This window comes from Sitophilus oryzae, unplaced genomic scaffold (genome assembly GCF_002938485.1).
Source record: "Sitophilus oryzae breed Bouriz unplaced genomic scaffold, Soryzae_2.0 scaffold_1297_pilon_pilon, whole genome shotgun sequence".
Classification (NCBI taxonomy): Eukaryota; Metazoa; Arthropoda; class Insecta; order Coleoptera; family Curculionidae; genus Sitophilus; species Sitophilus oryzae.
The window spans coordinates 11,399,619-11,413,049 of record NW_022145945.1 but is presented as its reverse complement, the minus strand read 5'-3'; the positions used below and the strand labels follow the sequence as shown (position 1 = coordinate 11,413,049).

At 35.1% G+C, this 13,431-nt stretch overlaps 2 protein-coding genes across 4 annotated transcripts in view; one reads left to right on the top strand and one right to left on the bottom strand.

Moving 5' to 3' along the window:
* Positions 1 to 13,431, bottom strand: part of LOC115874790 (nose resistant to fluoxetine protein 6-like) — an 86,788-nt gene that overhangs the window by 63,912 nt on the left and 9,445 nt on the right. The gene's annotated exons all lie outside the window — the stretch shown is intronic.
* On the top strand, positions 8,722 to 12,514 carry LOC115874789. Of its 3 annotated transcripts, none has more exons than XM_030890065.1 (3): positions 8,722 to 9,023; positions 9,402 to 9,570; positions 9,652 to 12,514. In XM_030890065.1, the coding sequence occupies exons 2-3, from the start codon at positions 9,426 to 9,428 to the stop codon at positions 12,114 to 12,116; spliced, it is 2,610 nt and encodes an 869-aa protein (XP_030745925.1). In that variant the 5' UTR covers positions 8,722 to 9,023; positions 9,402 to 9,425; the 3' UTR covers positions 12,117 to 12,514. The 3 variants fall into 3 exon arrangements, with proteins under 3 accessions (XP_030745925.1, XP_030745926.1, XP_030745924.1); XM_030890066.1 differs by having other exon boundaries at positions 8,722 to 9,570; positions 9,652 to 10,038; positions 10,237 to 12,514; XM_030890064.1 differs by having other exon boundaries at positions 8,722 to 9,570.

The window sequence follows — 13,431 nt, the reverse complement described above, 5'->3', positions numbered from 1 at the left end:
AAGAAATCTTCGTAGTTTTTCTAGATTATTTTGTTGACAACGAAAATTGTCAACAAGCCTGTATTAGACTTTAAAACCTATAAATAAAATACTGTGTAGGAACATAATAATTTATTTAACTTAGTTTGGATTTCAGTTTTTGCAGAATTCATTTACCAGGTTATTGGTGGGTTGTGGATTGTCATGCCTTTTCTTGAACTAAAAATAAATAAGTTTAATTTTTCATTAAGGTTTAATTTTACATTCTTACCAGTTTAGGTAATCCGTTTCTGTACATGTCGTAGTGGAGCCCATACTCCTTGCCATACTCCAACTCAAGGCTGCAATCTTCAATATCTTTTTTATCTAACTTGGTTGGGAGTAAACAGGGAAGCACGGTTGGGAGCTAGCACAGAGTATCAGTAGGTATCCCGTAGGTATTCAATGTTTTTGATAGTCTTTATTCTATAACAAGAACCTATCAGTTGAAAAAATAATTTGTATTACTGGTAATTGGTAATAATACCAGGTATAATACCTAGTCGTTCCATATGTATCAGAAAAGAATAAGAATGTAATCTTTTACTTTTACAATCGGATTTATCCCATAGCTTATGCTTACCTAGGTAAATTAGCAAAGAGCTAACAACGTCTAAAAAACAAGTATTTTAAGACGTCTGGCTCTTTGATATATATTTTACTATGCTCTCTAGAACAGCATGCGGCCCGTCTGGCTGCCGGTAAACGTTGCGTTCCCTACTGCGCATTGAAAGATCCTATATTTTATTAGCCATTTAAATTCTAGTATTGAATATAAACCGACCGAGTCTCTATAACTCAATACATAGAGTTTCAGACCATGAACCGAGGAGTCAGAGTTCGAATCCGGGTCAGGACAAAAACTTTTTTATTTTATTTTCGTTTGTATTCTGATAGTAAAGTATTAAATATTTGTTTTTTTTAATCAATAAATTATTTAATACTTTACTATTAGAATATATACGAAAATAAAATAATAAAGTCTTTGCCCTGACCCAGATTCGAACTCTGAATCGTCGGTTCGTAGTCGGAAACTCTACGCACTGCGCTATGAAGATATGTTCGATTTATATTCAATACTAGAATTTATAGGACTAAATTAAAAAAAATATAGGATCTTCTTCAGATGAGCAGTAGTGAACGCAACGGGTATCGGCAGCCAGACGGGCCGCATACTGTTCCAGAGAGCAAAAAATATAAAAAGATATATCAAAGAGCCAGACGTCTTAAAATACTTTCTCGAAAACGTTGCTAGCTGTTAGACTATATTATGTGCACTCACTATTACTATTAGCTATTTTAAAATAATTACCGAGATAAAACTTACCTTTAAAGGAAACGTTTTGTCTGGATCTCAACCACAAAACAAAAATTACAAAAATGCCGAATAATCGTGGAATCTCAAATAATCAATAATGACAATCATATGACAATAATCTTCTCTTCTCACAAGCTAAAAGAACGGGTACAGTCAAAAACAATTTATTACTCCGATTATCAACAGATTTTAGTTATCTCCTTCTAGAGCTAAGAAATAGAAAAAGCTACTGACAATCTAATTAATCCTGTCAAATGTTTAACTTACAAAGTTGAAAAGTTGGCTTTTTTGACCGCCTAAACGCTATGCGCGTCTGGGAGGCGCGGTGACAAAATAAACTTGTCTACGAAATGCCCTATTCCAAAAGCCCTCTCACTCTGACTCACCATACTGCGATTGCCTCCCTTTACATACGCCACAACATATCGTTTAAGAATGCCTTATGAGGAAATGGGGGATCTATTCAAGATCTTCATCAACTGAAGGGAATCGCAATAGACTAATTGATAAATATAGACATCCAACTCTAAAAAAGGCTTTACCTGCTCATGCTCTGTATTTTTACCAATATTTTATTTTATAGTCTGAAATTTTCGAAAAAATTACTTTTGTTCTACACTCTGTATTTATATGTACTATATCTATTATAAATATATACTGTCTATTATATGCGTATATTGTTTAAATGTTATATTATCATTCATAATTAACTAAAACAGCATAATAAAATTACTTTATAAACAACTAACAACGCTACGAATGTACTAAACAGATGTCCTATATGCCCAAAAAAGTAGTATTGTTGATGGAAAGAATCGTTCTTTCAAGAACAATTCTTTCAATCTACGGTAACATTAAAAAAGACGTAGTTCAGAATAGTTACAACGAGGATATAATTAAAAAATAATTGCAAAATTCCAATCCAAAGTAACCAAACTAAATCTCAAATAATACTACCAAAGATACATATTTTCTATTGAAAATTTCCTATATAAAAAGAGTCTTTTTGGTCAGAAAGAAGAGTTTTTTTTGTAAGCGAGTGCATGAATACGGTACCAAGTGAGTGCAGAAAATGTTAAAATAAAAACAAGAAGACCTCTGGAAAGTAGACTTAAGGAAGGTCACACCAAGACAATGGTGAAGAGTGAATTCTCAAAACCAGAGATGGTAGGCTATGTTTGTTCGAATCAACATCACATCCACTATCCACTGGTCAGAACTGAACCACTTTTGATTTGTATGACTCCTACTATGCAAACCGACAGATTAATATCCCTCCGTCATCAGAAACACGTGGGCACATGCACTATCAATATTTCAAAAGCTCAAGTAGTTTTTTTTTACTTTTTTGAAAACCTGTATGTATATGCTCACCCCACCAGTAAACGAACATACACGAAATGCCCTTTTTTCTTTTTGGCATACTTATGTAAAGCTAAGAAGATTTGTAAATTGACGTTAAAATGTTAATAAAACATTGCAAACGGAGTACCTAAGAAGACTATTGTATATGATATAAACATACAGGGTGGCCCATCGAAAACGTTCCGCAAGGCATAACAGGCAGGGTATTTTTTTTTCAAAAAATCCAAAAACACGTCAATTTTGTTTGTGAGGGGGACAACTTTTGCTCCAAAAATGATTGCAAAATCTTCAACCCTCTAAGCGGGGGTGTCATCCCCCAACTTTTTTCAAATGGGAAGGGAGGTCAAGTGGCGTCTCAATGAAAAGAGCTTTTTATTCTCAAAATTTCCCCACTTCGTTTATAAAAATTAAAAAAAACTTATCTTATTAATGAAGCAAATGCTGAAAATGTTGCCCGTCAACCTCCATACAGTAAAACAAATTATTTTCAATCCGTTCTAGAACATTCTGAAGAACTTGCGGGGTCACTTCGCGACAAATATCAATAATTCGTCTTCGCAAGTCTTCTAATGAGGCGCATGGAGTGCTATACACTTTACTTTTTATGTGTCCCCATAGAAAAAAGTCTAGAGGAGTTGAGTCGGGTGACCGGGGAGGCCACTCAATTGCACCCCTTCTTCTTATCCACCGAACGGGAAAGTTATTGTTTAAATAATTACGCACGTTTTGAGAGTAATGTGGAGGTGCACCGTCTTGTTGAAATATTAGTTCTGCTTCAACGTATCCAGGATTGTTCTCTATGATGTCAGTTAGATATTAATGTCTATTAGGTAGGTCGATGGTATTTTCCAGTAAATACAAGTACTTATCACCTGCTAGATTTCCAGGAAGAAAAAAGGACTCACAATAGAATTTCTAAAAATACCAGCCCACACTTTCAATTTTTGAGGGTTTTGTGTGTGCACCTCGTGAAAAACCCTGGGGTTGTCCTCAGCCCAGTACCGACAGTTGCGCCGATTAACTACATTGTTCAAAAAGAAAGTACACTCTACCTAACCTGATCGTTCAACCTTGTGACAAGTGAAAAAATGCGTAAACATCTAGAAATAATAAGAAAAAACAGCAAATTGGTCGAAGGAATTTATCCTTATCACTTACTCTGATAAATGTTTAAATAAACTTTTCAAATTTTAATCCTTCATATTTTCTCAATGACTCGACCGATTTTCAAAAAACGAAGCGGGAAAGTATAAAGAATAGACAGCCCTTTTCATTGCGGTACGACTTGATCCCCCTTCCCATTTGAAAAAAATTGGATGATGGCGCCCCCGCGTTGAAGATTTTGCAATCATTTTTGGGGCAAAAGTTGTCCCCCACACAAACAAAATTGACGTGTTTTTGAATTTTCTGAAAAAAAAGTTACCCTGGTCGTTATGCCTTGCGGAACGTTTTCGATGGGCCACACTGTATTATAATTTTACGTAAACAAAACTAATTTTTTCACGGCGAATCTTTATGAAAAAAGTCCATACCTAATAATAATCGCCTAATTAAAAAAAAACTTAATATTTTTTTTTCAAATGTCACAAAAGTATTAATTTTTGCGCCGTGATTGACAATATAAAAAAGTCATTTTAACCCCTAGGCATAAAAGTAAAGCACTTTTACGCCTTGTAAAGTGTCAAAAAATAAAGTGTCAAATCCACGAGTTTAACCATAGTTTCTCGATATGTAATTACAAGGTAATGTCAAACGCACAGCCTCGCCACAAAAATAGTCTATTATTTTATTAGGAGTAAAAATGATACTTTTTGTCGCACGACATTACAGGCGAGGAACAAAGTCATTTTTACTCCGAATAGAACATGCTATTTTTTTCAAACGTCACATTTATGCCTAGAGGCGTTAAAATGACGTTTTTATTTTTATACTCAACCATTACTCATAATTAAACAACAAACTATTTTTTCACTCCCTATATTGAGATAATTATATATTGGTAAAAATAAAAATAAAAAAGTCGTAAGATTTTACACGAAAAATACCCTTATCCTTAAAATAGCAACCACCTCGCGAATTTTTTTCACGCTTATTTATTTACCCCCCTCTTATATAGTACTACATAATTTTATAAGAACAATATATATTTCTAGTTCACGTCTGGGTACCTTTCGACCCAAATCTGCACAACGCGGCGTTCTTTCAGCTATATTAAAGCATAATTCGCCAATATTCAGCTTCCTCGTTATTAGATAAGAATTAATCAGTGAAATTTCTCTTTTCAAACCTTACTGTTCGCCACAATTTGTTCTTTGTACGATTTTACAATCGACACAGAAATTTAAATCAGTTAATTCGCGTCTTTTGGTAATTGGTTTACGTGCTAAAAAAATAAATGAAATAAACTTATTGATATATTAAAAATATTGAACAGATGAATGAACAGCAAACATTCCGCATCTATTGTTTATTACCATGGGCGTTCCATATTCGTTTTATTGGTTCATACATAGTTTCTTGTAGTTCAATTCAATATTCAATTGAAACAGAAATTTTTATTGTAAGTGATAATTTTTTTATCAATATCAATATCGTTACTATAATATTGAGTGGAACTGAGCTCATGGATATTGAGTTTAAGAAGAATAATAGAGATGTTGAAAATACGGTGAAAATCTTGGCGTTGAAAGAGTAAGTTGTTAGAGCTGTGATAAACTATAAAAGCAAATATACTAGCAAAGCTGCGAAATAAATGCATTTGTATAGTGATGGGAATACCGGTTCCACTTGATGACATGGAGACACGTTACATTAGCGACCGTTCCTGAGAAATACCAGGAGAAAATACCACGATTTTGTAACGAGTTCCAAAGTGTCGCTATTCTCGCCTATGCGGTATTTCTGATCACTGTAACTCACCCTCATCCCCGCTGTTATCTGTGTTTCCGTGAAAATTCATAAACAATAACAATTTATTTGTAAACCATAACAATGTGTGTGCGTGTCTGCACTAGTGTACACTAATAGACGGAGAGCTGGCTACATAAAAAACCTTACCATCGTTACATGGCTAATTTTTCTTGTAAAGAATCCTTTTGTGTAGCCATTATGAAATAGTCATGTCTGCCAGCGCGATCCCGGGGCTTAAAGCGGAGGCGGTCAATCGAAAGGGTGAAATTTTGACACTAAAAATATTATACGTACACGAGTTATAATTGTCAAGTAGCTTTTATTTATTGAAAGAAGAACTAGAAACGTGGAAAATTGTTGGCAAACCTTTTTCTCGTGACAACAACGCGAAAGAGGCATAAAAAATTTATTTAATAAGTATATTTATTTAAAAAGCCGTATGCAAAAGAGCAGACACAATCATCGTGGCTCAATCAGGGGTAGACAATTATCAAAAGCGCAATATTACTCTACAGCATGTCTTCAATAAGTGCAAATATTTTCAGAGCTGGTAGATCTCGATAATAGAAACATATTTTCTCTTTACCGTTTTCCAAACAAGTCCAAAATAACCGAGTTATTTAAGTTTGGTAAAAATGCACGATTTTTAACGATATTGCGAAAAAAACCTCATTACTTGCACTTATTTAAGACTCTTATAACTCTCTATGACTCTTTGCACTTATTTAAGACCTTGTATAAGCGTTTTCTGAAAACGCTCGCCGCGTTATCAGTTGAAACATAATATATGAAGTCTACAAAAATTTTACGGTGCAGATATCGACTCAGAGGAAAACTCGTTTGCGAGAGCGAGGATCTGCAGTACGACAAGTCAGATACAAATAGTCAGACAGACAGGGACGCGCCGTCCATATGGGCAAGTACGTTGTACGCAAGTACGCAAGTTTTTGGAACTTATCAACAAATTAACATAAAATTTAGGTAATACTTTTATTTATGAACGCCAGTGGTGAAAATATATTATCCACCAATGTCGAGCGCCGCGCCGCTGGTTATTGGAAATTTTGGCTTAATATTAAGGTGCGTATCGACTGCCCGCGGCTGCCTCGCAAGCCATGTTCGCCCGCGTCAAACCAATTATCTGCCTCGCGAGCCAACCTTTTGGCATTCATTTGGTAGTGCGCGGCGGCCTCGCAAGGCAACCGATCCAGCCTTTCGCGCAGTTGTTCGCAAACTGCCACCATGGACATCCGTGCAAGAGTAGCAGCTGCTTTCATTGCAATTCATCACATCATTAAAAAACGAAACGAAAAGTGCCTATTGGTGGATGAAGAAAATGTATAGTAATAGGATGCAGTATGGTATTAGTAGACTTATGGACGATATGCGATATGAAGCCATTGATGACACAATAAAAAATTTCAACGGATGTCAACCAGAGATTTTGCGCAGTTAAAAATATTAATTGATTATATGGACACTAACTTCCGAGATGTGATTCCAGTTAGTGAAAGATTAGCTATAACTTTGAGGTTTCTAGCCACAGGAGATTCATATACTAGCTTGCAATACCTTTTTCGAGTGTCAAAACAATCAATTTCAAGAATCATTCCAGAAGTTTGCGACGCATTATGCGAAGCTCTGAAGTATTATATCGTTCCATGCATGTTGCCTCAGCGACTTGTTATGATAGTGTGGATATTTGCTGTTCCAGAGTAATTCTCTAGCACCATATAATTGAATTAGAAGTTGGCACTTATCATTATCCATGGTTAAAACTGCGAAAACATTGCACGCGCCACTGTCTGTTGTGGAATATACAAATTTTGTTTTGTTCTGCAGCGCATGCCAAATTAATCGCCACGAACCGTCCGAACTGCACTGAAATCACTCACTAAACCTCCTTTACCTGACCCAAAAACCGACAAAGATTGGTTCGCACCATGGCAGATTCGAGCGAACATCAGTACCAAGCTGCTTCGCGTGCAAGCGCAAGCTGCCTCGCGCGGCAACTCGGTATCCATTGAGCGCGGCTGCCGCGCGAGCCAATGCTCGAGGGTTTGCTGCGGGCAGTCGATACACACCTTTATAATATTGGCGAAAGGCGCCTACCCTTATTTCACAAAACGGCGCCGAAAATACTTGGCGTATCGCTGCAGACAGAATAGTAAATATATGATATCTGTTATTATTATATTATTTATACAGTTATAAAAAAATATATTTATAATAACTCGTTTTACTTGACTAGTAGGTATTACAAATTACGCCGTTACATCACGCTGTTATAGTTTATAGTCGCTAATATCGAGGAAAGGCCGTGATTATGTTAGAACGGTGATAAACGAAAAATAAAAAAACGACGTTTTTTGCAAAGAAACTTCTCTTTACCAGCGAAACAACGAATTAAAATGCATGTATTTTGTTTATATGCAGGTGTTTATGATCAAATGGGGGTAGATAATAAATTATATATTTTTGCGCTCTTTTTTTGGCGGGGGTGATAAAACTTTTACAGGCGAATGGTACTCGTTCCAATCATCATCTCGAGAGAGATGATCATAGAGTATAGAGACGTATCTCAGACAGTATGGGAGGCACAATTTTTACCTACTAAAAAAGTCCACCTCAGAGGAATCAGCTGCACAGTCAGCTGCCGAAGTATAAGTAGTCAGCTATTATCCTTTTGATATTGAGGAATATTTCGTTGCGTCTCTACTATGTCTCCTTTGCTTTTGTAGTTTATCAGTTCCAATATAAATACGACCTGAACTCGAGTTCAGGCCGTATTGTTTGTTTATATTGGAGCTGCGGTAGAAGCAATGAAAACATCCATAATTACGGCGATAATAACTATTCAAACCTGTTCAACGGTATTCTTTTGTAATGCGTTTATGGAGCTGTAAATTAATTAAGTAAAATCACAGCTAACCGAAGTGTTGGGTTATTACAATGGGTGTGGGCAGGAATTTTTAAAATTATCTTCAAATTATGCAATCAATAACGATAAAAATGATAATCAACACATCTCAAAATAAATTTTGAAAATTTCTTCATTTATACCCTATTTAAGTCATTATTTTTAGTTATAGATAGTAGTCCTACATATCGTCCCTTAGCTAACAACACCGCTCAAGTCGAAAATTGGCGGTTTTTACATTTTAATGCCATTGGATGAAGCTGCGCATTGCGCGTCGAACCATTGGTCTCATGAAATAGATTTCGGCCAATCAGAAGCCGTAATTCAAAAAATAGTGACAGCGCTCAAGTCGGTTGGCGTCGCAACACCGCACAAGTCGTTAGTCTGTCATAATTTTCGCGGAAAATACTTCGCGCTCTGTGTTTTTTCTATTTTTAAGTGAATTTTATCGCTGGAACGTTCTTGCAAGTAGTTTTAATAGAAGATTAAGAGGTAAGCTATAGAATAAAGTAATGTTTATTGATGTACGCGTATTAATTTAGAAATAAATGATCAAATAATATCCTTACTTACTTAGGCGGTGTTTACTAACAATTTTTTCTTAACTTAGGCGGTGTTTCAAAATTTGTTATTTTTTACCTGACTGCCAAAGAGGAGGGTAATGTGTTTAGGATTCCACAAATATGGGTATCAAATGAAAGCTTGTGATGTGTGTTACACAAAATTGAAAGTTTTATCAAAATCGGTTCAGTAGTTTTTAGATTCTTGGTCGGGGGTTTTACGACTTTCTGTCGACTCAGTTAATAATAATATAAGCTTGTTATGAAATCCTATGATTGAAATGGTGTTTCAAATTTGTTATTTTTTTAGGAAACTCAATAATTGAAAGGCGCTATGGATGGAGAAGAAATTGATTCCTGGAGTGATCTGGGTTCAGGTGATGAATGGTTATGTGCCCAACTACAAAAATCAGGACTGATGTCAAAACATAAACGGCGTAAACAAAGTTGCAAAGAAGATAATAAAATAATTAAACTAGGTAAGTACTATGGGTTTGTTTTGAGGTCCGAATTTTATTTTTGTTATTTATGTTTTTAATAATTCCTATTATTTATTTTAGATGTGAATCAAAAAGATCCTCCTAAAAATGAAACTATTGCAACACCAATAAATGATCAAAACTTCGGGGAGTCCATAAAAGGTATTATAAGTAGCCAGGATAATGTAAACGCAATATTTGACCAGAACATAGACTTGGATAATATTGAAAACATTGACATTCACAATCTACAAGTTGTAGAAAAAGTTGGTAATGACTTCTTTGATCTGCAACATATACCACCCGAATTTGCTACAGTGACCATCGAGTATCCTCAGCCTTCTGCATTGAATGTAGCCAATATTTCGGTAGAAAGTGAGAACGTTGTACAAGAACTAGGAAATATTCATATCGAAGCTTTACCTACGAATACTCAAGACCCAGTTTCGGATATAGTAATTAACACAGATATAATAGATGAAAATAAAACAACTCAATATATACCACCCGAATTTGCTACAGTGACCATCAACAATCCTCAGTCTTTTGCATTGAATGTAGCCAATATCTCGGTAGAAAATGAGAACGTTGTACAAGAACTAGAAAATATTCACATTGAAGCTTTCCCTACTCAAGACCCAGTTTCGGATATAGTAATTAACACAGATACAGATATAATAGATGAAAATAAAACAACCCAAACCAATATACAGCAATCCAGTGTCTCTGCTACTCCATCATGTTCTTCAAAAGTGGTCATACTCAGCAATATTCCTTATCACGGGGATTTGTTAAGTAATAAAAAAAGACAGAACAAGGCGTCAAAAGATCCAAATAAATATAAACGCAATATAAATAAAGAATTACGGATGAAAGGTGAAAGTTATTTAGGATACAGAAGAGACAGAAAAGCAAAGACTAATGAAAAATTTAAAGTGAAACAAGACGTATTTAAGCCTGCAAGATCCATGAAACCACCCTGCACTTCTGCGTTTTGCAAGAAATCCAAACTCAGGTCATGTGACAACATAAACGAGGAACAGCGAAAATATTTGTTTGACAATTTCTGGAAGAACATGAACTGGGAGCAGCGAAGATCATTTATAACTTCTCACGTTAACAAAGTATCAAAGAAAGTTACAAAAAATCCAGAATCATCCAAAAGAACTGATAGTCGAACTTACGTTTTGACGATTGATAATGTACGTCACCAAGTCTGCAAAAAAATGTTCTTGGCCACTCTTGGAATTAAAGATTGGTTTATAAGATATTGGTTGACAAAAACCGATTGTGCTATGCCTCCCGATGTGTCTTCTTCAACCAGTAATCGCAGAAATCCAGAGAAAATTGAAGACCACAAACATGTTGAAAAGTTTTTAGGAGATCTTCCAAAGATGCCGTCACATTACTGTCGTGCTAAAACATCACGAGAATATTTAGAACCAATTTTCTCGAACATGACACAGCTCTATCACGCATATAAAGATAATTGTGAATTAGAGGGTAGAGAATGCCTTGGGCGTAAATTATTTGACAAATTATTTTTGAAACTCAATTTGAGCCTATTCCACCCAAAGAAGGATCAATGCGACGTTTGTTGCAGTCATAAAACTGGAAACATTACTGATGAAGAATACGCTCAACATGTTCTGAAGAAAGATCGAGCCAGGAAAGAAAAAGATACTGACAAAGGAATTGCACAGTCCGGAGCTTGTCACGTATTCACACAGGATGTTGAATCGGTAAAATTGGCCCCGTATCTTCAAGCTAGTGCAATTTATTATAAAACTAAATTATGCGTCCATAATTTTACATTATACAATATAGCAACTAAGGAAGTAATGTGTTATTGGTTCGATGAGTCAAATAGTACGCTTGAAGCCTCTGTTTTTGCTTCATGCTTAGTAGACCATCTAGAGAAGGTTTTGAGTCTGAAATTATTGCCTGTGGTTTTATATTCCGATGGTTGTTGTGCTCAAAATCGCAATGTTACCTTAAGCAATGCTTTATTACGTTTAGCGATTGAAAAAAATATTGTGATTACTCAAAAGTACCTGGAAAAAGGCCATACTCACATGGAATGTGATTCGGTACATAGTGCCATAGAGTGTAAATTAAAAGGTAAAGAAATTTACCTTCCACAACAATACATGGCTATAAGTAAAACTGCTAGGAGTGATCCTATGCCTTACCAAGCTTGTTATTTAGATTATACCTTTTTCACAGACTTTTCGAAAGAATTGATTTATAAATCTATAAGGCCTGGTAAAAAAGTAGGTGACCCTGTCGTCACAGATTTACGTATGCTAGAATACAGACCAAATGGCACAATTTGGTATAAAGTTAGTTTTGATGACGAGCTTCACCCGTTACCACATCGTCCCACGGCAATTAACAGCATTAAACAAATAAATAGCTTGCAAAAATTGTACGCAGCTAGAATACCAATTACAAAGCGGAAGTATCAAGATTTGCAAGACCTAAAAAGTGTATTGCCATCTAGTTGCCATTCTTTTTATGATGACCTTCCGCACAGCAATCACTAAAGACTGCAACTAAACTAAAGACTAGAGATTTTGAGTTTTCTTTATTATTTTATTAATAGATACTATTATATATTATTTCTTTGGAGTTTATTAAAGACTAAGTAAACTAAGATTAGTATTTGAAACATTTACCTATTAAAAGATAAAAATATTAGGTACTTCATTTAAGTTCTAACTAGAGGTTTGTGTATTACCAAATTACTTTAAGCAATTGATCTCAACATGTGATTCTTAAGATTTAAGTAAAGATACCTATCTATGTTATAAAGAATGTTAATTTTCTTTTCTTAATAAAAGCTTTTATTTGCAAATCATCTTTTAATACCTTCTTAATCCCTAACATTTTCACAAACAACACCGCCTAAATCTAATAAAATATCAGTCAACACCGCTCAAGTCATAAATAAAAGTTAAAATAAAGTAAATCGTCAAAATAAGTATAAATAATTATTTCTTAATCGTTAACTAGGATGTATTATGAAGCAATAGAAAAAAAACACAGATTTTTTAAAATAGACAGTTTTTTTCGTCTCCTGTAAAGTTGGCAAAAACGACTTAAGCGGTGTTGTAAGCTAAGGGACGATATGTATAAAGCCGGCAACTGTTGATTATAATATGTGGGTGCTGATAAAAAAAACATCGCCGCTTTTTTGCTGGTCCACAAAGGCGAGTCGATGTACTCACAACTACAAACGCGCATGCACCTGCGTGCAAACACATACATTTTATGTCATTTATTCGCTAGCATATTTGCTTTTTTTATTTATCATAACTCCACCCTAATCAAAGCCAAGGTCTGGTAGATGAAAAGCAAATATATGTTCAAAAAATTAATTTGAAATCGAAATTTTATTAATTAAATAAAGTTACCATTTTATTGAGTCAGAAATAGGTGATTTTTGAAGTGAAACTTCTTTACGTGCGCTGGGAGTAAAAATTCAAGTCCGTGACACGACACGCTAGACGACTCACGACAAAACAGGAGAGAGGAAAAGTAGTAAGGACAGCCTACGGTTTAGAAAAAATCGTTCGATTTTTCGACATGTGTCACTGTAATAGTTAGTTTTGACATAAGAAACGTCAAAATTTGATGTCGTTCGATCGCGACCAAATTTTTAGTAGGCTATGTAAGCAACGGTGCACACGGTCCCACCTTGCAAAGTTGGATACAACGTTTTTCATTAGGATGGGACTAAGAATTTGATATTGAAGAAAAATGTGGGTCGATTTCGGCATAATTGTGTTTGTTCTGAATGGACGAAATCATAAGGATTTTTCTTAATTATAGGTAGAGGTACCCGAATGGAGTCCTCAG

Bases quoted from the DNA above. Each gene is read 5' to 3' on its own strand.
- LOC115874789 (XM_030890065.1), top strand. From the start codon at position 9,426: ATGGATGGAGAAGAAATTGATTCCTGGAGTGATCTGGGTTCAGGTGAT. The intron at 9,571-9,651 runs GTAAGTACTATG...TATTTATTTTAG, and splicing joins TAATAAAATAATTAAACTAG to ATGTGAATCAAAAAGATCCT.